General features: G+C 41.2%; 1 protein-coding gene across 1 annotated transcript; it reads right to left on the bottom strand.

Annotated features, from left to right (window-relative positions):
• Positions 1 to 279: 279 nt before the first annotated feature.
• Positions 280 to 5,856, bottom strand: metrn (meteorin, glial cell differentiation regulator). The gene is made up of 4 exons (XM_040134331.1): positions 5,551 to 5,856; positions 4,391 to 4,824; positions 2,733 to 2,792; positions 280 to 2,244 (listed from the first exon to the last, which is right to left on the bottom strand). The coding sequence occupies exons 1-4, from the start codon at positions 5,655 to 5,657 to the stop codon at positions 1,931 to 1,933; spliced, it is 915 nt and encodes a 304-aa protein (XP_039990265.1). The 5' UTR covers positions 5,658 to 5,856; the 3' UTR covers positions 280 to 1,930.
• Positions 5,857 to 14,690: the final 8,834 nt, after the last annotated feature.

Below are 14,690 nucleotides of genomic sequence, written 5' to 3'. Positions count from 1 at the left end.
TGCCATTTGTTCTGAGTTTTCATGGATCTGATTCATGGCTACTTGAAGTGACTTATGTTTGAGAAAAGTTTACCACGGTTGAAACGTTTGGAGCCACATACACTAATGTATGTTAAACTGCTTGATTTGTTAGGGGAGAGGATTATGGAGCATGAAATGACCCTGTTGAATTAAAGGCGTTGAAGAATCAGTTCAAAGCGAATGTATGTGAGAGGCTTTAAGAAGAAAATAAATACATCCAAAAATATGGGGAGTGTTTACTTACAGTATATTTTAATAACACAGACAAAACATAGAAATAATCCACAATACTGAGACAAAGTTGTTTTTTCCACAGGCGTTTTTCATGCCGTCGTTTCTAGAATTTCTTATTAACATATTTACATTCACATTGATATTAACATAAATGCACATGAAAAATGACATACAGCAAAATGGCAGTACAAGCATTTAAGAAATACTGCTTCAGCACATCATTGTAATTTGGTATGAACCCCTTCCCCTTGTTGATAATGTGCACATTAGATATGAAATCATTTTTACAGAACAGAATTGTATACATTAAATGCATATTTTTGAGCGAGCCTTGTCCAGTGTAGTAATTTATTTTTCCACCAAAAGTTGGATTTTTACATTTTTCTGTATATTTCTGCATCTTAACTCTCATCTTTCTAGCACATGATAACACCGGACTTCTGTTGTGAATGGCTGTTGTCGAACGTTTGATGAAAAGCTAGCTTGTTTTAGTTAAGACCAAAAAAGAAAAAGAAAAGAAAAGAAAAAAAAAAATCTAACAATATAAGACAACATCAGGGGATAACTTGATGACAACCAAACTTGCAACTGCTTTGGCAAGATTTCTGCAACCAACATATTTTAAATAATTCTCTTTAAAGTCAAATACAGTCCAATTATTTGAAATTTTGAAGAAATAATTCTTGCTACTGAAATGAAACATGATATCTTACAGAAAAAATTAGCCTGCATCTCCTTCCAGAAACAAAATCTCAAGAGTTGGCTAGGACATAAAAGTGCTTTTAGCACTTTATCAAGCTGTGAAACCTGCTCAGGTAGCCTTAGCTTTGTGTTACTACTGTATGTGCTCACATTGTCTGTACATATATTAAATTCTCAATTGCTCCCCTATGCTACATATAGTTGCTTTTATATTTGGTTTTCAGTGCTTGCAGCATCACACTTTCCAGATCATTCCCTTTCCTTATTCAGTGCAAATATTTTTTGTTAACAATTCCTTTTGTGAGGATTTTTTTTTTTTTTAATAATCTCCTTCATAACAGTAACACTGAGTCCCAGTGTTACACCAGTACAGGGGTAGCCAAAAAAACATATCACTGTCCCATGGTTGGTCATTTTCTGAACAAAAACACTGTGGTAGCCATTTTGCCAAAAAGGTAGCCATTTTGAAATCTTCGACCACAGCAACACCTGCCTGCAGTGTATCCTCACCCGGATATCAACTAAAAGGCAGTAAACTTTCTATAGAACTTTTCATAAATGTTCCTGAGTTTCTAAGCAAAGACTGAATAGGCCTCAATTAATGGCTTAACTTAATTTATCCCGAATGGAAAGCTTATCGAAAGATTTTCTCTGAACCAGCACGATGGCATCACTGTTTGTAAAACTGTCCAATGCCAAATGCTTATAATCTTCATTTCCACCATGTCCCTCATGTCACAACTCCACCAGGTCTTTTGGACCAGGTGACTGCATATTGCACTGAAATGGTGTTGGGAAAGTCCATTTCACTCCTCAGTCCTTTGGGAATATCCATCGGTGGCATCATGGCAACATCGACCCGTCAGTTGCGCATTGTGGCTTCTTCCGAAACATGGAACAGGGCTGAGTTTGGCCTGGCTTTGAGTACAGCCTTGATTCTGTGCGATAGACAAGCTGCTGCAGAGTTTGTAACTCAGTCTACAGGCAGTTCGCAGGGTATTTGCTGGGCTGCTTTGGCTATAGTGTACGCCTGCTGGAAGTCCTTGTAGCGGGGAGCACAGCCCAACCAAGCTTCCCCAAAGTGGACCCGACCGGTGAAAAGGAAGCTGCCAGGTCCCGGTTTAACGCCACACTGCAGCAAAGTCCTGATCTCACCCTTGCTGGTCAGGCGACTGTTGCTGTTGAACAGGGCGTACTTCTGACGAAACACCCTGGTGGCGCTTACCTTGATCACTGCTGCTCGTAAATTCTCGTCTTCCTCCACTGACCGGATGTTACCACGCACCACTGTGGATCAACAGAACATTCAGGTTAATTTCTAGTTCGTTTCTATGGTTATTTTACAATACAAACTTTTGACTTATGTTAACATAAAATACTTTAATGTGTTTTTGTCGTCTTAAAAATGTTACATCATCCTATTTCAGCTGGAGATGTGGTTCACTGGGGGCTACCAACTGACAGTAAAGCCATTCAAAGGCCCAGGCCTGCTCACTAATCCTTCTAACTTTTGTTGCCAGCTGAACTTCTCCTGAGTCCCATTACAGCTCAATCAGAAGCCTGCAGATTAGTCCACTGCTCCTTCTCTAGGGATGTTGGGATTAGATTTGTAGATCCTGACTAGAAATCATTATGTTCTGCGACTTTGCTGCAAGTACTTCTTCCCATTTGGTGGTCCAGTTTAATATGCTAATCCTGTCTGAATTTTTTTGGGGGGGGTTACTGTGGTTTACATTATATAGGCAAGGAAGAGAGGGGTTAAAAAGGTATCTCACCAAAGTCACTGGTGCAAACAGCCATCAGAATCTCTGTGTTGTTGCAGGGTCTGCAGGCTTCTGGAAAGAGAAAAAAGAAAGAAAAGAGAGAGAATCAGTTGGTGACCTCACAAAACTCTCAAAACCGATCCAAAACACCTATATGCTAATACTTATACTGAGGCTCTGGAAACCGAGGACCGCATTTCCAGGTCACATGCAAAGGAATGTGGGATGTGAATTCCGACTCTGTGCAAAGAAGAGCAACAAAAGAGAGACCAACCACTGAGTTGTAACAGACAGCTGCTACTTTTACAGTTGGTAGAGGAGGACCAGTGGAGCTTTCAGGTGCGAGGCTCGTCCACCCCAGATGATTTAAAGGCCAAATGACCCCCCCCCCCCCAAAAAAGCCCTTTAAGGTATCTACAGTCACACCTCATCAAAGCCTAGACTGGGGCCAAGGAGAGGGAGTGGGGGAGGATCTCAATGATTTTAAATGGAGCACAGTCCCACCTCCCAGAAAACTCCCTTTCACCTAAGGCCTGACAAATTTCTAAAAAAAAATTAAAAAATAAATTGCACCTTCCTGAAATATATAGCAGGATTTGCAGATGGCCACAAAACAAAACAAAAAAAAAACGATAAAAACCAAAGCAGCAAAGCTCTAGCTGTCTGCTTTGACTGTTTTGTGGCTAGAAAAAAAGTCCTGGCATTTTTTAAAGTTCTCCTTGTGGTTCTTTGGAGGCCCCTTGCCCACCCCGCACATTCTCCTCCTTAGTGAAAACCTCTTGATAAATGAGATTCCTTCCTCTCTAGTCCGCAGCAAACCCCCCTCCAAACCTAATCAGTGTGTGTGTGTGTGTGTGTGTGTGTGTGTGACAGAGAGAGAGAGCGAGAGAGAGAGAGATCTAGGGGGAATGTACTCCTACAGACAAGTCTCCCCACAGAGAGGCAGCTCAACAAAAGAGGGGAGCATCTCAGCTGGGCAGAGGCCTCCCTGTCGCCTAGGCGACGGCAGTAATCCCAGAATACTCATGCGGCACCCATTCAAAGGGCTGTGGACTCCGGAGAAAGCCCCACATACTGTGCTTTTGTCCCCCCTCCTCCGCACTCCACGGCTCCCCGTCTCCTACTCCAAACCAGCACGCCTCTGGGGTAAATTTGGCCACTTCCTCCTCTCTGCACTCTACATGAGCCGTGGAAAGTCCAACCAGCCCACAGAGGCCTGTTATGAATTATGAATCATCTAAAGGGAGGATTTTATGGGTTATAATATCAGCGCTGGTGGGGTAAAACCTTGCATCTACCAAACTTTTCGGGAAGGAAGAAAAAGAGTCGTGACCAAATTCTGATGGATTTTTTGTGAGCTTTGTGATTTTTATATGACCACGAAATCCCATTTTTGACCTCCATAAAGAAACTGTGAAATTGAAGGTGTTCACACAGGAACAGAACGAAGATGATTGTTTCTGAGAAATAATCAAATGAGTGGAGTGTTAAGTTTTTCTTGAAAAGAGTAGATTAAACTGGCCAAAAGTTCTTGTGTACCTCGTCTTTCTATTTAATTTATTAACTAGAGTGGACAAAGTAAAAAAAAAAATGTCATTGTGTCTCCTTATATTTGACCCTAAGTAGCCTCACTCAAACCAACATGGCTGATTAGTGCCTCACTGACTCACCTTCACTGCTGATGGTGTTGGAGTCCAGCGACAGGCGAGCAGTCCAGTCCCCTCTCAGCTCATAGCGAAAGGAGGCGATCCTCCTGCTAATGTCCTGGTGAGGTGTGGCTTGCAGGAACAGGGCCACCCTCTCCCCGGGCAGGCGGCTGAAGCACCGAACCCTCGGCGGGGGAGAGGACTCCAGGCGGTCCCCCACCAGCAGCTCCAGGACCCCGTCTCTCTCCAGGTAGAGCTGGGCTCCGTGGAACTGCTCCGATGGCTTGACGCAGGCTGTGATGAGGCCTGAGCTGCTGCCGCCGGGCCCCACCGCCACGGAGGGCAGGCGGGGTGAGAGGGTGAGGCGCAGCGCTCCTTTGGGATACAGCCAGTCCAACGTGCCCTCGGAGCAGTGGAGGGAGATCTGCTCCACACTGCCCTGCTGCTGGGACAAACCACTGTGAGAGGGAAAGAAGAGAGGGAGACGAAGTTGAGTGAAGGCTTCACTATCATGTATCCAGGCAAGAGTCTGGGCCTAAGATCTGAGTCTCTAACATCATCATCATCATCATCATCAGTGGGTACTTTCCTGAAACAACTGCACTGCTGGATGGGACTGAGCAGCTTTAAATGTCAGCCCTGCAAACAGGCAACTTAAACCAAAACTGTCATAAAAAATTAGCAGAAACACAAAATAACCTAAACGGAATTAAAAATCTAGTTTTAGTAGAACTTTACTGGATCAAGGCCTGTACAGAGAAGGCGCCGCCTGTTGGCAGTTCTGTGGAGGCGGGGGCCTTTGACATAATCTTTGGTCCAAACGTGTTCTATATACTGACAGTTCTCTGCATGTATTTTAACAATATAGCTGCGATGAAGCTCGACCCCAGCGACCACACGCACAATGCGTGTTTCCTCCGAGAATCCGAATTAATCCTCCGGTCTCCTGTCGGTCTGGACCCTCCGTGCCTCCCGCAGACAGCCCGGAGGCGCAGTCACAGCAGAGATCTGGAAACATTTTAAGTGCGCCCTAATGGCACGTCTCAGCAGGCTGCATCCAAACAAGCGTTGTCCTTTACCGCTCGCTCCAAAAACAAACTAACCAACTCACTGACACCTGTAGCATCTCTCACCGGCATTAGGCCAAATGCGGGAACAGCACAGATGAAATCAGAAATACTTGCCTGCCTCTCCAGCTGCACTGGTCCTCAGAGTAGTTTGAAAGAGCCACATCAATGATGGCAAAAAGTAAAATCCAAATCGCGTTAATCCAAACACCCAAACCAGACATTTTCGACAGTGGTTGATGTAAAGTTTAAAAAAAAAAAAAAAAAAAAGTCAGAAAAAGATTATTCCAAACCTGTGATGTCTTAAACCTTTACAAAAACGACTTTTATTCTATCTCCGGTCATCCCCATAGCTCTGTATCCTCTCACCCTGATGTGTACGATAAGGGAATACGGCTAAACTCTCTGAGCTCCCCTCGGAAATCTCCGGGCTGATGTGCGTCGGGGAGCGCACAGCTCCGCAGTTATCCCCCCCTCAGCAAAACTTCACGGGCCAATCAGAGCGCGACGGGAGAAACTTTAAACCACTCACACGGCGGAGGGGGCGGGGACGTCTGACCTGCAGAATGAGTAACAGTATGCAAAGATAAACCGAGTTACAATTCACTATTGTATGGGTCTGCATAGAAATAACTAATTAACTTAACTTATAATTAGGGTTTAAACACCCCCTTCCCCGAAGCAGACACATTTTTGGACCGATTAAAATATTCTGCTTTGAATACTACTTTGTATCCGATATGGTTTTTTTCCACCAAAGAAGTTAGTTTAATTAATTTTTAATTATATCTGGTCCTTCAGCCTCATTTTAAAAAATCCAGAATCTATGACTATGCAAATATTGTTTATTTCAAATGTTTAACCGCCGGACACTAGCTGTGTCCTACTTGACTGTAAAGTTAAGGTTTCAAGTGTCCACAAATACCCTTGTGTGAGTTGGGTATTGGACCAGGATTGGTTTCCGAACTGATGTGATGTCACAAAGTACTCGTGCCCACTCGTCTCCAATTCAAATTAAAGGTAAGCACAGAATCACGTTCCCCCTTCAGCAGATGAATGTGAAATCTGCCTTCTAGTGTCTAACTCGGCACTCTCTCGTATCTATGAAGGTGAAATATCTAAGTGAGGTAACAATGAGCATAAGAAATTTTTAGTGGAGAGGGACTTTAAATACACCATTTAAAAGTATGTTTTCTGCTTTGTGACGCTGGGTGTTATGGTAGAGATATCTTGGTTTTCAAACTATTCTATAACTTTAACTCTAACCACCTTCTGTTTAAGTCATAGATGTTAGACTTACACACAAAGAAAACCCTTCTTTATAATTACGATGAACTGTTTTAGTCTTTTTTAACATCCCAAATGTTTATGTTAATGAGACTTGAAGTAGATAAAGGCTAAATCAAACGAAGTAAGAAAAAGAAGAGAGATAAAAAGCACTAGTCACCGTTCAATAATGCTAACCTGATTGTCAAACCGACCACATATGATGGTGATGTCGATGAAGACTTCGCCTCCTCCGGTTGTCGTGCCCTCTGCCCTTTACCCCACTGAGCTTCTCATTCATGTTGTGGTATTTATAACCAAATCAAATATTCTTTTGTGCTAACACTGCCATCCATCTCCCTGAGCCAGTGACTTTCGGTGTATGTGCGTGTGCTTTTTCATGTGTGTGTGTGTGTGTGTGATGAAAGTCTAGGCCCTGCCCGACGGAGTTATGACAAGGCCTCAGACGGACACAAAGGCACATGTGCAGAAATCCAGCTGCTTTATTGTCTGCAGCAGGAGAGAGCTTTGTTTTCTGCAGGGCATTTCAAAGCAACAGAGTTTAAAGAGCAGAGCAGTGGGTGGGAGGGGGGTGGCCCAGTCAAAGGAAAAAACTTAGCAATGGACTTCAGAAACATGTCATAGCATCCACGCGTGCACAGTAAAGTCAAACAGGGACAGTCAATTTTACACACTTTGTCAAACCCGTCAGTTTGCATGTATTCATACACGTGTCCAGTAAAACAATAGCACACATTCTTTGTGACCCTGGTATGAACCGAATTACATTCTTATCCAGTCTGGATCATATTCAACGCTTTCATGTGGCTGTATGGTGCACTTAAGACCTTACAGTTCAAACATAGTGAGATTAAACTTATTTGATGGGGTTATTCTCACTTTCATTTACTGAGAGTTTTCATCAAAGAAAAGCAATGGAGTATGGGATAGAAAATTGGACAAAATTTGTGTGAAAACAACATTTAAACATGCTTGAACTCATATACAGAGTAAAGTCAGTGCATGTGACTGTCATTAGTGAGTGAGTTAAATCTATGCAATTCAATTCAATTCAATTTATATAACACCAAGTCATAACCTATATTATCTCGATGCACTTTACAAAGTAAAGTCAAGACAATTTTCTAGAGAGAAACCCAACAGTTCCCACCACGAGCAAGCACTTGGTGACAGTGGAGAGGAAAAACTCCCTTTTAACAGGAAGAAACCTCCAATACAACCGGACTCAGGCTAGGCAGCCGTCTGCCTCGACCGATGGGGTTGAGAGGAGAGAAAAAAGGGGGAGAGAGAAGGGAGAGAGAACAGGAACAGCTGTATATACTGTCGTATTCGAGCACTGTCAGACTGGTTGTTATAATGGTAATAATAATGGTGATACTTATAGGTGTAATTGTGTTATTAAGAATAATATCAGCAATGATAACAGCACCTAATAATAACAATAATAATAATTATTATAATAATAATTTGATTCTGATTGTGGATTTTAGAGGGAGCCAAAGTAAAGAATATGGGAGAAATATGATCTCTTTTCCTAGTTCCTGTCAGTATTCGCGCCACAGTATTTTTGGATCAACTGGGGGTTTTTCACAGAGCAAATGGGACATCCTGATAATAAGGAATTACAGTAGTGTCATCTAGAGGTAACAACTGCATGGACTAGTTTTTTGTCAACCTTTTGAGACAGGATCTTTCTAATTTTCACAATATTGTACAGGTGGGAGAACGGTGTCCTAGAGACTTGTTTTATTTGTGAAGCAAAGGACAAGTCCTGGTCAAAAATGACCCCTGGTTCCTTACAGTAGAACTGGAGGTCATGGTAATGCCATCCAAAATAAGTTTATAGTTAGGTAATGTTTTTCTCAGGTGTTTAGGGCCTAGTACAATAACCTCAGTTTCGTCTGAATTTAGAAGTAAAACATTACAGGTCATCCAGGACTTTATGTCCTTGAGACATGCCTGAAGTTTGACTACCTGATTAGTTTCATCTGGCTTCATAGATAAATACATGTCGGTGTCATCTGCGTAGCAGTGGAAATGGTGCTTCCTGATAATATTGCCTAAAGGAAGCATACATAGGGTGAAAAGTCTCGGTCCTAGCATAGAACCCTATGGAATTCCATGACTAACTTTTGTGTGCATGGAAGAGTCGTTGTTAACGTGAACAAACTGGAATCTATCTGATAAATATGACTTAAACCAGCATAATGCGGTTCCTTTAATCCTGATGACATGATCCAGTCTCTGTAATAAAATCTTGTGATCGATTGTGTCAAATACAGCAGTAAGATCTAGCAGGACAAGTATAGTGACAAGTCGATTGTCTTGGGCCATGGGAAGCTTTTTGGTAGCTTTCACCACTGCTGTCTCTGTGCTATGATGTACTCTAAATCCTGACTGAAAATCTTCAAACATACCATTCCTATGGAAATAATCACATAATTGGTTTGCAAGTTTTTTTCAAGGATATTAAAGATAAAGGGGAGATTGGATAAATGTCTGTAGTTGGCTAAAACATGTGAACCAAAAGTAGGCTTTTTAAGAAGAGATTTAATTACTCTAAACTTAAAAGCCTTTGGTACGTAGCCTGTTGATAACAGATAAATTCATCAAATTTAACATGGAAGTGTTAATTAAAGGTAAAGCATCCTTGAACAGCCTAGTTGGAAGATGAGTATGACATTTTTGCAAATACGCTTGCTTTCATGGAGAGTTAAATGAGGAGATCCACTCTCATTTTTGTACAGCAAATATGAAGCAAACAATTAGATTCTGGTTTATCCATTTATACATGTTGCTTTATTAGATGTTTTGCCTTCTCCATGATTTATGTATAATAAAAATATTTTGTGGTATTACTAGATTCCTTCATCCGCCTTGTTAGTGTCACAGGATCTTCATGTCAGACTGTGCCCATAAAAAAAAATCACAAATTACACATCAGTGTGCAGACCTGCATCCAAAGAGTGTTACTAATAAAGGTCAGCAAGAGTGTGTGAACCATCAAACCTGGCTGTTTCTGTTCTGCATCGCCATCTTTGACCGTGATGAAACACGATCTGTTTGTCCTCATACTTAAACCATTGAACCAGATTCCCGTAAAGTTTTGGCTCTCTGCATTCTCACCGGCCCGCCAATGACAGCGTCTTCAAACGGTGCTGTTGTACGCATACGAGAGTTTGCATGCATGTGTTAGTGCTGTGTCTATTTACTTGGTATACTGTATTCCTCTATGTGTGGCTGTGTGCAAATACAAAGAGGATGTAGTGACAGTGTGGTGTTAGTAGTATTTATGGGCTCTTGACATTGTGCGTAACTTTCTCTCGCTGTCTCTTCTAGCCGTTTCTGACACAAGAGACTCTTTTTCAAACAGCTCGTGTCTTTCATACATACTAATGATGTCTGTTTATAAGGTATTATATGATTAATAGCAATTCAGAAATATTTTATATGCTAAGTTTGAAAGATGCTATTACAGATTCATTGTATGATCCATTCAGTTTTGGGGGGTCAGAAATCTACAGGTGTATAAGTTGCATATGAAATAAATCTGCAGACAAATCTTTTATGCTGAATATTAAATACTGTTTCCCATGCAACAACTAATTTCATGTCAAACATGCTAGTTTAGCTTGCTAGCTATAGAATGGAATATATTTCACTAATTTTGACAAGGCAATTCGACAATGCAGTGATAAAAAGCTGCATTCAAACATATTTTGAGGCTTATAAACTTGCAAAAAGTACATTAATAGTCAAAATGCTTCAACTAATTCAGTGTTTTTATTTGTATCCTCCCTTGAATTGTAGCCTCTAAGGCCACTATGTTGCATGTTGGCAGTTAAAAAGTCATAAGAATTTCACATGTTCTGTCCCTGCAACTCAACAAAAGTCCAACATCTAAAAACCTCCAATTCTGCAGATGAATCAAAGCGTCACTGAGCATCACACGTTGCTCATAAAAAGGAGTGAACACAATATTTAAATTACCAGATACAAGGCTGAATTGATTTAGAAGTTCTGTATTATTCAAACAAGTTTTGGTTTAGCCGCTGTATGTCTGTCTAAAATGTCCCAGCTGAAACACCAGAGGACGACCGGATCTGAGTTGAGAAGTTGAAATGTCCTCGTTCCCAGACTTTTCAGCAGCTTCCCATGGCACCTCAGTGCTAATCCGGTTGATCTGACATCGCTGCTGTTTGTTTTCCTGCACAGTGTTATCTATCTGCTGGTTATAAGATCTAAGACCTTGACAGGATACTCTGATAATCAGCCTAAGTTCAGGGAAGCAGAAACTATGCCTGTGCCGCCACAGGATTGTGCTGTGTCTTCTGTTTTGCCTGGTCAGTTTGAGGATAGTCATGGGAAGCGATGTTAAAGTGGCTGTGGAACCACGATCACACAGTGCAAGTTGCTAGTGGAATTATGAGATGAGAAAAACCCTAATATCCTGAATGCCATAATACAGAAGACATTTACTGAAGAAAATCACATTCTTTAACATACACTTGAGTTAAATTTAGTTACCAAGCCGAAAACAGGGCAAAAGAAAAGTACATACTTAGATTATTTCTGTCTGACAACCTGATACCTGTACATGTACTAAAGCAAACTCAATGTTGTTGCTGTGATGGCTATTATTCCTTGACATTTTTTTCCACATTATCTACAACTAAAATGTGGCTGCAAGTACCACAAAGCATTATAGGCTGCAAAATGGATGTGCAACCCGTCTTTCATGCCTTTGTATTGTTGTATGTGTAGTTATAGGAAAAAGGCTATCTGAACCACTCCCATACTCCACTGTAGCTCTGTGTTGTGATGAGTCAGTGAGAGCAGTGAGGTTGACACTTTCCCACCTCCCCATGCAGGTGAAGGGGTTCTTGGTCGAATGGCGGCCAGGGGCTGTGAGAAGAACCAACGCTAGGAGCTCGGAAAAACTATTACCCTCCGAGCCCCCGTGAAGGCCTCATGTGAAAACTGACACCTGCTCTCTCGTTGCACTTTCTCAGGATCCTGATTGTGTATGTGTTTGTTTGTATGACAGTAAATTTCTCTTTGTGCCTCTCATCTGTGTGACTGTGTGAGTGTGTGCGTGTGTGTGACTGCGTGTGTGTTAGTGTAAAGCCCAGTTGGAAACTGAATACAAGAGGGCCCTATACCAGATAAACAGAGTCAGAGAGGGCTGATAGCAAATGCAGCTGGAAACGCACAGACACCCTGAGAATGCTCTCTAATGCTTTTCTAAACATGTAATAGATCACTTAGCTGCACTGTCACAATACTCTCATACGGCTCTTATGTGCTTTAATCTTCTCCGCCGGGATCTCACATAAATTTTGCATGAAAATATGTCCTATGTGTTGTTATATCGAGAGGAATTATCTCATGATTTAGTCAGAATGACACAAATCACAAGAGATTTGTTTGTGGCAGCTGGGATCAAGTCTCAGTTTACACATGCTCTGCAGTAATCTCTCACACATTTGCAACAACTCTCCTCTTTCTGTCTCTCTCATACAACTCATAGTCTCACTCACATGCACACATGGTCTTGTTTTAGTTTATTATACTTGTTTTAGCTCAACCATCATTGTCATCTGTGTTTGTGTCTCTTTAAAGCACTTTCTGAAAAATCAAATTTAAAAAAAAATGCTTTTAAGATAGTTGTTTAAATCCTCTTTATGGCTCTACACTTGAGCAATCCACTTTTTTTTTTTGCATTCAGCAGCTCCAAATATAACCCAATTATAGTGTCTGGGGTCAGAGGTCACAGCTGGGTGCCCTAGGGACTTTTCATTAGCAAAATGGAGGGAAGAGGCCGCAGGTGTCCAAAAAGGACCTCTCTATCTATTGTGCCCAAATTTGCAGAGTTCTCTATCATGCCTGAATCATAGTTTTTAAGTCCATCTTTTTTTTTTTTTTTAGCCTTATTCTCTTTAATAGATAAACTTTTTTTTCCCCTCAAACATATTATTTGTGCATTATGCATTGTGTTAAATCGCCATTGTGACATTAAAAAAAACTGAATTATCAATATCAGCTGAGGAATATCAAAATATTTTGTCTGCAGGGGTGGAGTTTAACCAAGTACATTTAATGAACTACCACCACCATGTTTCACAGGTAAATATTCTACTATGTAGTAAAACCAAATTTATCAGCTGCAGTTATTACTTACTTTGCAGATTAAGAATTTTCATTCGAAGCCTATAATCATCTTATGAAATGCAGTGCATTGAACTACCCAACAGCATATAAAGTCATTGAAATTAGCTCCAGCTCAACTTACTACAACAGCTAAATGAGAATTACACCTTAATGCATCAGTTGTAATAATCCATTAATGTAATACATAATAATATAACACTTAAAGGGGTCAGACCTCTACATAATGAGTACTTTTGATATTCTAAGTATAGGTCTATACTTTTACTTTTTAGATTTTCAGTGCAGGGGTTCTTCTACAACCATTTGTATATTCAGAGCCAAACACTGGTCTGAAATTGTTTATGAATGCAGGTTGAAGTGCTGATTAAGACAGCAAAGAGCTCAAGATGCCAGTATCCCACATTGCAGTCTCTCTGCCAGCTAACTTCTCCATATACATCTGCAAACGTTCAGTTTCCCTTTGAGCTTTATGTCGCTCCCCTTTATTCACCTAGTTTATGTCAAATTCATTTGCACTGTTTATGAACCTCACGACTCTCCCAATTTGTTTCCCTCTCACAGTGCCTTTGTTATAAATACTGATCATCCTTAAAACCTGATAATTATTGTATTCCTATCTTGACAAAGTGGTTAAGATCCAATCTCTTATCTCAGAGTGAGAAGATAATGATAGTGTCATTGAACCGATACTGACTTTACACAGGGACAGTGTCAATAGTGCAGCCAACCTTGATGTCCTTTACATTGATTCTCACATTCCTCGGTGTTCAAAAGCACACAAGAGAATAGGTTAGCTCAAGGGTAAACAGGCCGGTCCCTTTTTAAGTGCTTCTTCACACAACGTTGCCACTAACCCTTTTTTTATTCCACTTTTTACAGTCAGTGCTTGATTGCGAGCAGCAGACAGGCATGAAAAAGCCTAATGAAAACACATCGCAGTCACCACAACATGCACAGGAAGTTTCCTCTGGTACTTGAGGTTTAAGGGTAAATTTAGACTAGAAGGCATCTGCAGTCAGCACCACAGCCTTTGATTGTAGCCAGACTGAAGCAGGCATGTGCTGTCCTCCTTCATAAATGCCGCGATCCCTCATTAGAGTGTGGTAAAGTGTGCAAAATTAGCTCTGGTAATGGTTTGGTCTGTCTTGTTTTTGGAGGGAAACCCACTCTAGTAATTTCCCCTTTGGTAGGCTGCATCTCAAGCCCCTTTCACTTCACATTTATGGTACTCATAAACTGCAATTAGCTGCATCTCACTGTCCCACTGTTTGTAATCCAGATGAGAGTATTGTTATCGGCAGCCCAGCAGTGCTATAGTAATGCCTCGGGCCTGGTGAGTTTGATAGGCGGTGTTGTTGGAGCCCAGCTGGGGGCCAGACAGAGGTTCTCCGCTGTCTGTCTTGTTTGCTGCTCTCCCACCCCCACACTGTTTCTAATTGGCTGAATCAATTTGGAGGGAAACTTAACAAGAAGCAGGATCCCTCCAAAATTGACAATAGGTATAGTGTTTTACATATGTCCACAGGAAAGACAGATGTTGTCGCTCTTGACCACATCCACATTTAAATACCCTTATTTGGATACAATGGGAGAGAATACAAAGGGACTATATTTTGGCGGTCAAGGCAGATGCTTAATTTTGGTGGTCAAGACGAGTCCATGTTCTTAAAGTTGTTGTGATAGACTTCTCATACTTTTGATGCTGTGAAGTATATAGATTTTAATTCAAATTATAGTTAAACGTTTGATGTGATTTTAATGCATAAGCAGATATGTACTAAATGTCTACATCTGTGCCA

The sequence above is a fragment of the Xiphias gladius genome, chromosome 9 (assembly GCF_016859285.1).
Source record: "Xiphias gladius isolate SHS-SW01 ecotype Sanya breed wild chromosome 9, ASM1685928v1, whole genome shotgun sequence".
Lineage (NCBI taxonomy): Eukaryota > Metazoa > Chordata > Actinopteri > Istiophoriformes > Xiphiidae > Xiphias > Xiphias gladius.
The sequence above is the reverse complement of the archived record's forward strand: the minus strand, read 5'-3'. Positions and strand labels throughout refer to the sequence as shown.